At 43.9% G+C, this 12,455-nt stretch overlaps 1 protein-coding gene across 3 annotated transcripts in view; it reads left to right on the forward strand.

Moving 5' to 3' along the window:
• Positions 1–12,455, forward strand: part of DNAH9 (dynein axonemal heavy chain 9) — a 210,907-nt gene that overhangs the window by 160,850 nt on the left and 37,602 nt on the right. For all 3 annotated transcript variants that reach the window (XM_041123817.1, XM_030015630.1, XM_030015631.1), the window contains 2 exons: positions 2,481–2,629; positions 6,202–6,329. In XM_041123817.1, coding sequence (XP_040979751.1) covers positions 2,481–2,629; positions 6,202–6,329 — 277 coding nt within the window. The remainder of the gene's footprint in view (positions 1–2,480; positions 2,630–6,201; positions 6,330–12,455) is intronic.

Genomic DNA, 12,455 nt, shown 5'->3' on the forward strand with positions numbered 1-12,455 from the left:
TAAGAGGCCATCAGAAGAAACCACTCTTACCCTGACTCATTTCTTAGAGCTTAGATGGGGGTGGTGCTCTATTGTCCATCACCAAGAACCATAATTTCCTCAAGAGTTATTTTCAGGTGTAAATACCTATTTCATCCTTCAGTCTTATTGAAGAACATCAGCAAGGAGCTTCTTGCAACACCTTGTGCTTCCATACTTCCTCATCCATGGTGAGGTCAGATCAGTCCAGCAGCTACTAGCAAGGTATAACTTGGTCATGGTGAAGTCTTTCCAAAAGCAATGGTACTACTGCCTTGAGGGATAGGCCTTTGAAACAACACGGAAGGACTAAGGACTCTGGTAGCTGGCACCTCCAGCCATGGTTATGAAACTTATGTGGACTCTTCAGATAAAGGATCTTAAGCAGCTGTGGCTTTATATAACCTAGATAAGCTGTAAACCAGTCATTTGTCTTGCAGGGTTGTTTTAGGGTGGTTTCGAGGATTCCCAAGAAGGCAAACACACACACACTGACTATAAGGGGAAAAAACAAGCATTTATTAACTACAGATGTGCGTTATGCTAAGGGTATCTTGTAAAGCAAATTAACATACCGACCCAAGGACTGTGAGGAAGATGGACCATCCGTACATTCTTGTGCCATCTTGCACCGCGAGCTCAGCCCAGCAATCGGTAGGTGTCAGCTTTACGTGGGCATCCCCACGGAGGCAACAGTGGCCTTGCCATACACCAGCCCGACGCTCTTCGGAAAAATCCCGGTATTTATACATTTGCAGAGGAACGGGTTTTGGCACACGTGGCCAGCAGGTGCGAAAACACGCCTCGATTGTAACATAGGGATCCTACGACGCATGCGCTCGCTGGCCAGGCACGCTGCATGAGCCATAGCCACCCTGTCTATTGGTTCATGGGCTTTGTACATGTGGCATATTGTCATCATCCAGCAGTCACGCACCAATCATGCACACAGCTGTGCTGTGCAACAGCCTGCTGCCCGTCCTCCCCCAGTATTGCTCAGCTCTCTTATCTCCGTGGTCAGCATTCCAAGCAACAGGCAACAAACCATCCATTTTCTGTGCTGACTGCATTTTCCTCAGCTATCTACCTCTCCCCCAGTGTTCATCCACGGACCAAAATCCCATCTTTTAACCCATCCGTATACAAGGGTATTTTTGCTTTTTGTTCTGGCACCATTTCTCAAATACTACTGCTTATACTGTGAACCACCCCTATGAATACCTTGTCTGAAAGACACCAAGTGTAGGCACTCTTCCAGTCCTGTCTCTGAAGGTAGGCCTGCCTTTCCTGCATGTGTGGTCCATTTCAAAGTCTCCAAGTCACATTAGTTGTGTTTCTGAATCTCCAAGGCATCATTTCATAGAGCTGAGACTTGATGTAAACCAAGAATGTTGTGACCTCCTATCTGATGGGCTTTTTTAAACTTTGTGGACTGAAGCTTTCCAGCAGCTCTTTAGCAAATCTTGACCCAGAACAGAAAAATCTACTTGAAAGAGGCACCAAAGTGGAAGCTTTTTCTTTTGCAATCCTTTAGGCATTTCTATTCCAACTGCTTTCACTAGTCCTTGAAGGAGATTCTCACTCTCTCAGAAAGAATTTGGCTGCCTTATTCTGGTAGCACCTACTGGGTGAAAACTGGCCAATGTTTTTCTTACCTGTGGTACTGAGGTTTTCAAAAGGCCTGAGTCATGCCTCTATGCTAGAAGAGTAACTGCTTATTCCTGGGGTTTGAATATAACATTCCTACCTTTGAATCAATATTCACTGTATCCTCTTTTTCTAAAGCAGTGATTTTGGAAGCTCATGCTGGGGAAATTCAGCCTGGACATTCTTCATGCCCTGTATTCTGTTCAGGCAGCTGCTGTGGAGCTGAATTTTTTCCTGTTCTCTCAGTTGTATTTTTCCTTGTGACTCTCACGCAGAGACTAAGCTACATGCACTAGATATTCTTAGAGCTCTTCCCTTTTATCTTTCCAGAACAAAGCAATTTTGTAAATCATTTGGACCTTTTGTGACTTTTGGTGATAAATCTAAAGGAATGCTGTTTCCTCTCAAAGGCTGTATGGATTACAAAGTACATGGCAGTTTTCTGTACATTAACTTATTTCTTCTCTTCCGAGAAACCTTTGTTAGAATCAAGCCAGTACTTGTATCGAAATCCTGAATACAGCATTGGGCTGGTAGGTCCCACTGTTTTCCCTTCTTATTTCCTTTCGTTTGTCAGATATTGGTGCGCTGTGTGTCCTTTTACTCCTGTAAAAAGTGCTAAACATTACTATTGAGTGATAAGTCCAGAAGCCTAGCCTGCAGATCCTGTCTAAAATTATTTCATGCCCATTTTTTTCATTTAGTTTCTAATTTGTTTGAATCAGCAAAATCAAAACTAATTAAGTGATTATTTGCAGGGGAATCGGTCTTTTCTGAACAATAGTAGACAGGCAAAACTTTTTTCTTTCTGGCAGAGATTTTGTAGAAGAAAAGCTTGGCAGTAAATATGTGGTAGGGAGATCCCTGGATTTTGCAACAACCTTTGAGGAATCAGGACCTGCAACCCCAGTGTTTTTTATCCTGTCCCCAGGAGTCGACCCACTGAAGGATGTGGAGAAACAAGGTAAAAAAATCATGTCTCTAGGCATACCACAGCATTGCTTTTTATCTTCTGCATAATTATCTTGGCATGACATTCTTGTTCTGTTTTTTTTTTTTTTTTAACTCATCTCTTTGTAGATAATGGAGTAATCTGTTAAAAATAGATAATTGTTAGAGGATGTGATTAGTTTGTTTTGTTTTGTTTTCTTCTTTTTTTTTATTAAAGGATTTTGGATTTTCATCTAAAGTTTAAATTAAAGTTGTCTCTTTCCTGCATTGCCTGGATTCCCAGTGTGGTTCACACTACAACAGTTTCTGAGCTGGTCTTGTACACAACCTATAATTTACGTCAGAGATGTCTAATATGCTGTCAGATGGGTTGCTTTTTGCCAGGAAAGGTTGGACCAGATGATCCTTGAGGTCCCTTCCAACCTGGTATTCTATGATTCTATGATAGCTAAAAATAAGCAACAGCTCTCTATAACAGTCTGCTGGTGAGTGGCAGAGTTTCCAGTTTTTAATCCCATCCTTCCTGAGTTGATTTTAGTGTGGATGGTCAGATGTAGTGCTGTCAGCTGGCTTCAAAACCAAAGGGGCTTCACTAAGGTGCCTTATTTGAGAAGGCAGTGATTTCCGTTGTGCACCTACTGCTGTAGTCAGTGCCTGTGCTCTAAAGCTGCCAATGTGCAGAATTTGCTCTGGGTCTCAAATCCACTGTGGAAGGATTGCCATTTTCAGCCTGACCGTAGCAATTACAGTAGGTCTGGAAATGGGGTCACTTCTGACTGTTGAACAGAGGTAACTGCGGTCACTTCTTTCAAGACTGTTACAGTGGAGAGGCTCCATCCCTCTGGAGCAGAGGACTCAGATGCCTTTGGGTACTGCTTTAGGGCTGCTCCTGATTGCCATTCTGCTCATCAGATGTCTTTTCTCTTTCTCCAGCAATGCGCTTGACATATCCCCAAGACCATGACTTGTGGTCAAGCCCAGATGCTCCCAGCGATGTGGAGTATAGTATATTTAAACTGTATTAATTACATATCAGACTACCCTAGTACTGCTGCTGGCTGGTTTTTAGCAGGCAGGTCTCCAGACTAAACATCAGCAGGGCTGGCAGGCCCAGCAGAGAAACCAGTAACACTGAACTAAGCCATCATCCAGGCGAGTGGTGGAAGAACGCTGACCTGTGGATTTCTTTTCCTCTCTATGATGCACCTTCTGGGTCATCCCAAAACAGTGTTTGAGTCAGTCTTCACTCACATTCCCACAAGCAGCTTTCAGAGATGTTAAAGCCCAGTGCAGCCTAAGCCACAGGCCAGATTGCAGTGCTCCGTCGTGGGGTGTTCCTGGGCTTTGCATTGTGCTTCATGCTCTTTCTGCCCTGATACCAGGTCTCATTATTGTGAATTGAAGGGGACCCCCCCCCTAAGGAAGGTCCTATCATGTACCTGGATTCCATTTGGAGCCACGTCAGTGATCCTGTGCTCACTGTGTTCTTTTCTTGTATCAAATGAAGCACTAAAATCCAACCATGAATGGTTTAATTGGAATTGTAAAGATGAGGGTAGTTGAACACCTGGGGTTAGTCAGCCAGAAAAGTTACAGCAAGTAAAAGTGAAAAAAATCTAATGAAGTAAAACCATTGCTTCAGTGCAGCTGCACTGGCCTTAAAGTCTGCCTCACTGGGGTTTGGACTGGATTCATTATTCGGTATTTTCTCTGCCCTTCATTAGGTTTTATTAAAGTGCAAGTCTGGCTAGATGATTCTTGTGGATGGCAGATAGCTTCTTCCAGATGCTGCCCACCCATGGGACCTTTCCTTGGCAACATGGGGAGGACCCTGCAGCAAACACTGTTGGGCTTGGAAAGCTTCCCCACCTCCCTGGGGCAGCCTGACTGCACCACCCCCTCTCCTCTCCAAGCCAGCAAGGAAGGAGCAAGGCTGGCATCGTCTTTGGTGAGGCAGCCAGCGCAGGCTCACTGTGTACCCTTCTGCAGTGCTGTTCCTATCCTTGAAGTGGAAATAACAACCGATACTAATTTTATTATTAATCACCTGGTTTGGCGTAGCGGCCTGTCTTCTCTAAAGTGGCCCCATCCCTTCTTGAGAGGATGGGTCTTGAAGGCAGAGGAGAGATTAGCAGCTCTCAAAGTTGTCACCCACCAGAGATGGTGAGAAAGAAAACTGGAAACTCTCAAATATGGGGAGAGCAGTATCCCAGGGGGTTGCTGTAGTAAGGCTAAGCAGAGAGCTCGAGCAACTGGAAGAGTTTGGATGTTTGTTTTACTTATGGCATCTGTTTCCAATCTTGTACCAAGAGCTGAATCCTAAGTCTTGCAAGACAAATCTTTTCCTTGTTTTACTATAAAAATTGTCTGCTTTTAGCAGAAATCAGGAATTAAGGGTGCACCATCTGCGTGAAGGCAAATCTGCATGCAGAGATAAGTGTAGGCAATCCCAAGGGATCAGCACATGGGGACATGTGTACTGACTCCCTGGCTGAGCCAAACGCATCCTACTATGATGCGGGGAGCCAGTGTGGATGTTTGTCGGGCTGCTTCCCTCTGGCAGCACAAATTGGTGCTCATCTTCTGAGGAGCACACAGCAGAGATAGCTTGCTCCAGGCAGTTGCTTCTCCTGTGAGATGAGAAGCAACTGCAGTCCTCCATCTTTGGATGACAGACAGATTCAGAAAAATAAACAGGAGATCTTTAGCCATGATCAGTTAAAGGGTCTGAGGCACTGGGGTGCTACGGAGAGCTCGAGGGAGTCCGAAGGAGTATCACAGACTAAATGAAGAAACACTAAATAGATGCCATCCTTCCTCCGGAGCAGGATAGTAAATTACATGGGGTTTGGGATTCGCACCCTACACTGTGCAGACAGGGATGTCAAAGGGACTGTAGGAGATGGTCTGCAGTGGCTCCTGGAGCACCCCTTCCCGTGGACTTTTCTGCAGTCCACCGACTGTGGGCCTTCACACATGTGGGATGCTTCCTACAATGGTGGTGCACCCAGAGGCAACTCCACACCTGCCAAAGCCATGATGATCCAGGAGAAATCTGCAGGGCTGACTGATCTCTAGATCCAGGAAATCTGGGAGGCCTTGGTCGAGGCCACAGAAAGCTCACACAGATTTCATTTCAGCTGCCCTCTCAAAACTGAATAGGTTCCTAAGATTACTGCTGCTTCTAGCATGCATCGCAGGGTGCATTTCCCCACCGAACGATGTCTTGTTCAAAGCCTATTTAATCAGCAGGAAATTATTTTAATTTCCTATCACTGTAAAATATGTTTTTACACAAGGTTGCAGGGGAATACTGTTCTTTAAACAAGAGGCACTTTGTAATAATGTACCTTTGTGTTGATGCTGCTCTGTAATTAAAAGTAGTTTGGAAGAAGCCACTGCTGTTTTCAGTGCTTTGGCAAGGAGTGTGCGAGAGACAAGATAACTATTATAAGAAGTGCGATAGCTCTTCTGTGAGGGTTTTTGATAAGACTGAACTCTGCCTCACTGCTGCTGTGTGAGCTCAGCTGTGCTGCGTGCTGTTCCAGGTAAAAGTGCTGAACGTTGCTCTTTTTTGTCTTTTAGGGAAGAAACTTGGTTATACATTTAACAACAGGAATTTCCACAATGTTTCCCTTGGACAAGGTCAAGAGGTAGTTGCTGAACAAGCTCTAGATCTGGCTGCGAAGGAGGGTCACTGGGTCATCCTTCAGGTACGGTGCCTTTGGAAGCAGTCCTGCCGTTCTCCCAGGTTACCTGATGCTGATCACCTTAGCAAGGGCAGTCTGTTGTTCTTATGTGGTGGGAGATGGGACAAGGTGTCATCTGTGTGTCCAAAGCAGCCACCTTCTTGCTGCTATCTATTACTTTTATTGGGCATTGTCATTTTGGTTTTCTTGCTCTTTGAGGCTTCTGTAGGGTGTGTAGTTGTAGGGAGTCCTCTGAGGGAAGGTTGTGCTACATTTTCCCGTGCTTTTATTTGCTTCATGAATAAATAAAGAGCTTTGTTCTTAAGAGCTGTTAGACCAGTTCTCTTACTACCTCTCAAAATTTACCATGTATTTAAATGAGCAATGAGAACATGCACACCACCTTAGGAAAGGCAGAGGCAGTGGCACCGATTCCTTTATGCATCCCAAAACTGGTAAATGTTTGAAGCTCTTACCACAACTCGGCAAAATGTTTCAGAGCCTTTTCGGGTGTGAAGGGAGCTCTGTCTTTGTCAAGTACTCTCTGGAGCCACTTACTCAGTGAGTACTTGGGTTTGCTAATATGCAGAGTCAGTGATGCCAGCTCTCATTACAGGTCTTGGGAACCCCTCTGATTTCCTTGATGTGGATTTTATAAATGTTTATTATCACTGAATTGTTTGGATAAAATTAGATTAAGACAAAGCTTTGTGTCCTGATCTGAGACTACAGGCCTGATTTTGGATTTAAATTAAATGCCATTGATATTTTGATCTTAATTTTTGCTTTTTTTGAAAGCTTCCTCTAAGGTACTTCCTCTAAGGTACAATGCTGAGCTTTTCAAGAGCTTTTAATACAGATGGCTGCAATACTGGCATCTGCCTTTGAGACGGTGAAGAAAAAAATGTGCAGCTTTTTGAGACATTGCAGTCAGTAATGCAAAGCAAATGGTTCTTTTCTACAATGATGGTTAGATCCTGTAAAGGATCTGTTAGCAATGTCAGCTTCCACGTCTGTTGCTTCAGTGCTAGCAGATGAGTGCTGTGGGTCTGAAGTATTTTATTTCATCCATTCACATCTTCTCTGGTGGGCAGAGCAATCAGTAAGGGGTATCTTCTGATTTAACACTGAAGGTTAAATCAGAGGAGCTGCAGAAATTAGATTTATATGAAAGAATGATTTTGATGGTTGGGATAACTGGTTTTCCAGCAACACTTGCCAAGTGTGACTATCTCTGGTGGCACAGAGCAGACAGTTTACCCCGTGAGCTTAGAGAAGAGCTTAATTCATCTGGCCGCTAGCAGGTTTTGATGCAAACTGCATGGGGCAAACTCAGCAGTCACAGCATTGGCCATTAGGACAGGTTGCCTGGTGCCAGTGTTGGGCCTCCTCAGGGTCAGTCAGTCATCTGGGATCTTCTCTGGTGTAGTGTCAAAACTGATAAAACTTTATACATGTATATATTCTAGTTCTGTGTTGTGCTTTGGAATAAAGCAATATAGGCAAGACTGATTCAACACAGAGATCAGAGCTCTTTCTTCCTTTGTTTTTATGGTCATAGACCTTCTGAGCAGTGCAGGTAGTGAGGGCCCCGCTAGGAGCTGGAGTAATGCCTTGGTGGCACTTCACTTTTGGGACAAACTTGGAAACACCAGCAGGTGTTTGAGGCAGGCAGTACCATTTCTCTCCAGCTTCTGTATTTGGTGTCTCAGTCAGGCACTTGGAGTAACAACAAAGCAATGGAACTTAATTGTCACTCAGATTGGCCAAGCTGCTCAGCTCCAGAACATGTCTCTGTATCTCACTTTGTGTTCCCATCTCCTTCCAAGGGCTGGAGCTTCATGTAAAATGAGAAAGAGGGAAAGCAGCCTGAGGGGTAGATATGTGTCTACTACATTGACAGACAGGACTCCCCTAGCCAAAACAAAACTCTTCTATGGTCAGCAGACATCCACCTGAAATTAAATCACCCTCTGGACAAACTATTTTTTATAAGGTTGGAGAAACTATTTTCACAAGGCTGAAACTCTGACCTCTCCAACTACTGGTAAAATCAGTATCCAAACTCATCACAGCAGGAGTCAGTGGGTAAGAGTCCCACAAAGGATTCTCCTGTCATTTCAGTCATAGGTGGATCATAGCAAATATTTGCCACATGTTAGTTTATTTGGCAAGATCTTTCCTGCAAGGCTTTTGATAACAAATACCTTGCAAACGGTTTCAGGAGTGTTGTAGATCAGCTGCACAGGATCTGGAATGACACAGACAACTCAATTTACAAAAGTGTCCTAGGATTTGTGAATCATTGCATTAATAATAAAAGAGAGGACAGAGCAGATCTCAAGAGGCAGTCAGGGTAATTTTACCCAGGTTAATTAAACTCATTTGGAGGCTGTATCCTACCCACTGGACAGTTATAGTCAGGCTTCCCATTTACTTTTGAGTAGACAAAAAGCAACTGTTAGGTTCACTTCTGTATTTTGCTGTCCACTGAACAACTCAGCTCACGTGGAGTAGACCTCCCCTTCCATCCACTGAATTTGCTGTCTGATATCAACTCATACACACATTCTCCAAGAGAAACTCTTAATATGATCACCAAGTTGCTCTTATGCCTGTAGTTCATTACTGGTCCTTGATTGAAACCAGAAATAATGATAGTCAAGTAGTTTGAGCAATAATGAATTGAGGAATTAGGTTTGTGGGAACTGCTTGTTAAGGGATATTGAAACAGTTGGGAAGTCCTTATTGGATTACAGAAGCAGGACCACTGTTGTGTTGGGAAGGGCTGCTGTCCTGGGACCAATTCCTTCTTAATTGTATTGACCAGCCAGTGTTGCCTTCTGACATCGTAGGAAGCAAAATTAAAAAAACAACATCCATGTCTCCCCTGGGAACTTGAAAGTTTGTCAACTCACTCTGAAAATGGAGATTTTCATGAATTACTAATCTTATAAGAGAGAACAACAGAAAGCCACCCAATCATTCATTCCCATGGAAAGAAAATCACTCTCACACTGGCAGAGCCTGGCCAGTGCAGCTGCCTGCCCCTCTTTCATCAGCGTTGTACCTATCTTGTACCTTCAGCTTTGCTGAGATCCTACCCCTTGCCATCACAGTACCCACACTGGTAATATTTCGTGACACAGATGATGAGAGAATGAAATCCACGGATAAAATTATTCTCTACAAATTCAGGTGGTCCAACTGCAAAATAGGAACCCCCTATGGCAAAAGTGCAGTTGTCTGAAGAACTTGTTACTTGAGGGCTGCAGACACAAACCCTGGCGCAAGCCCAGCAGCTGCTCTTTTCTAAATTGTTGGCATTAGAGAACTGAGGCTGATCTTTGAGCTCCACAAAAATCCATTTGATATCAGGTTCAGCCTCTGGGTCTCCTTAGAAACAATTCATAGGTTTGGAGGGTTTTAAACCGGATTTTTCTGGCTGTAATAAGGGCACAGAACATTAGTACACCATCTAACCCCTTGGGATTGAGCTTCCAACATCATGTGTCAAATGTAGTTTGAAGTGTTAGCAATGACTGGTGGAAAGGGGTCTGCTGTGGAGGTAGGACAACAATGAAACAACATCTTGAAAGACTGAAGAAAGTTTTACATAGATTTAGATTTTTGTATTATCACAAAATCACAATTTTCTCAAGACCCTTTTTGTTGCCAGGAGTATTTAGACCTGTCTTTTAGGTAAGCCCTTTTTGTAACTCTGTTGTTCATGGTCTGTAGTAGAAGATTTAAGGAAAAGGCTGCACAAATGCTTGGTGGTAGCTGTAATGCAGCTTACAGAGCAGGTCAAATCAATGCTCATTCTTTTGGTGACCCTCAGCAACATGTTTCCTGATAGAACTGATCATAGGGGCTGTGAAGCTGCTACACCATACCTGGTTAACATGTTGATTGGTCATTACAAGATAGAAGCAGCAGAAAGAGTGGATATTGAAGCTGCAAGAGCAGTTTTAAGGTCTGTATTCAGACAGGGTGGCATCAATCATGTCTGTACCAAAAGGCTAGGAGGGCTGAAGCGTGCAAGGGAACCTGAGGAAGGTGCATGGCTGTGGACCAACCCCACTCCTGAAAGTGTTTAAGTCCCATGAATGGGAATCAGGTACATGAAACATCTCCAGGAATCACAGCTCCTACATAACCAGTTTCCCTCTTCTGCACCAGTCAGTGTTTCTTCTATTTTGGTGCTTTTTCATTTTTATTTTTTGAATCTTTATTTTTGCCCTCATTAACTTCCACTTCTTAGCAAAAAGGTTTTTTGGGGGAGAAAACAGCAAGATTTTTTTTTTTTTTATGCTGCAAATATCAGTGCAGAGTGTTTGATTATCCCAGAATGTCTTAAAGAAAAGAAACAGGAAACAGAAAAAAAGGAAGTTATAGAAGCCAGCCCTTGGCACGTAGGTTTCAGCTTTGACAAATTGGCATCTTCTGCCCAAGAAAAGATGTGCCAGAAACCTCTTGGCCAGCTTTATTGTGCTCTACATGGGCCATAGCTCTATGCTGGTCCCCAGCAGGCAGTAGCCTGCAAAGTTTTGGTCTCTGATTAGGTCACACCCAAACAGCTGTTAACAATGGTTCAACTGGTCTTCATTTCCATGAGAAAGCAATTGAGACAAAGAGAAGAACCAGAAGTTTCTTTTATAGTAGGTTTTTTCAAATATGCAATCCCACTGCTTTGGCACTCTGAAAATCCACAAAAAACATCAGAAAAAATTCAAATGGAAACAAATTCACATATTAGTAGCTCATCCCCCCTCACCTTAATATATCTTTCAGGTTATAAGAAAAATTTTAATAGTTTTTTGTATTCTCATTGATAAGGTTGGGAGAAATGCAGGTTCTGTCAAGTCACAAGCTGTGGGATACTCTGCAGGTCATTAAATCAGAAAACAAATTTCCTTTTCAAGAGTTTTCAAATGCTGTATATTCCTTTTGCCCCAAGCAAACAAACGTTCTTTTTTTTCAAGATGTGAAATGGAGTTACATTTGAGTATTTGGCTGATGGAAAGTAGCTCATTTCACAAAGGCTTGTGCTATCTCATTTGAAAGGGAATAAACAGCTCTGGCAGGGAATGAAAAGCACTTCCCATAGGTTCACACAAGCACTTTTCTGAGAGGCAGGTGGGAAGAGCACAGCATTGGCATTCTTACAAGGAGTGTCTCTAGCAGTTTATGTGCAGAAACCTGGAGGTCCTAGGCATTGCACAAAAGGCACATTCAAGCAGGAGGAGATTTGGCAGTTGGGCTGAACATTTATTTAAAGTCTGTTCTCTCTCTTGGGTTTCTCAGAAAGATGGGAGGGGTGCCCAGCAGCTGCGGCAGTGTGACACCGTGAGAGAAGCATGATCTGTGCAGATCCCAACTAAATCATACTGTCGAGTGATGCCAGCATCTCAGCGCTGCAGCAGTGCCTCTTGGGGCTCTCCAGGGTGGATGGCCATCACCTCTTGGGCCTTCTGTTGGTTCCTCGGTGTTGCCCACCTCCCCAGCTGTCTCTGTGGGGCTGGATTGATGGAGAAGTTGTCCAAACTAGGACGTTATTCTAGGACAGGATGGTGGGGGAACACAGGGCTGTAGGATCTTGGTGTTGCACACACACAAAAAGTTTCACGCAGACACCAGGCACCACCTTCCTCTCCATAGCCTTCCATTCATTTGAAAGAGTAGTGTTCAATTTTAAAGTGGAGATAGAGCTAACTACCAGTTTGTTACTCGTGGCAAGTTCTGTAGCCTGGAAGGTAGGAAGCAGCTAGGTAGCACAGCTAGGAGGTGGTCTGAGAGTGCAGCAGGGCTCTGCCCTCTGCAGCTGACATTGGACAGAAGCTTCCTGTGATGAAGATCTTTCCACCTTGTGTAAAAATCCCCACATATAGTTGAATAATCTCTCATCTCTCGTTGTGCAGCTGTGTTGGAAGATTAATCCCAGCAGGCGCAGCAGACGGGGCTGTGCCCTTCCAGTCACAGCATCTTCCCAAGTTGCTCATTGTGATTCCCTGGTCCCTTCCTGGAATATTTTGGCTGTGAAAGTCTCAGTGCTGGCTCTCTTCCAAGGTTGAAAGACGTGCTGTCCTTGAGGGCTGGCTGTTTGAAACTCCCACACAAGCAAACTTTTCTTGAAAACAACATTTATTA

This window comes from Aquila chrysaetos, chromosome 5 (assembly GCF_900496995.4).
Source record: "Aquila chrysaetos chrysaetos chromosome 5, bAquChr1.4, whole genome shotgun sequence".
Lineage (NCBI taxonomy): Eukaryota > Metazoa > Chordata > Aves > Accipitriformes > Accipitridae > Aquila > Aquila chrysaetos.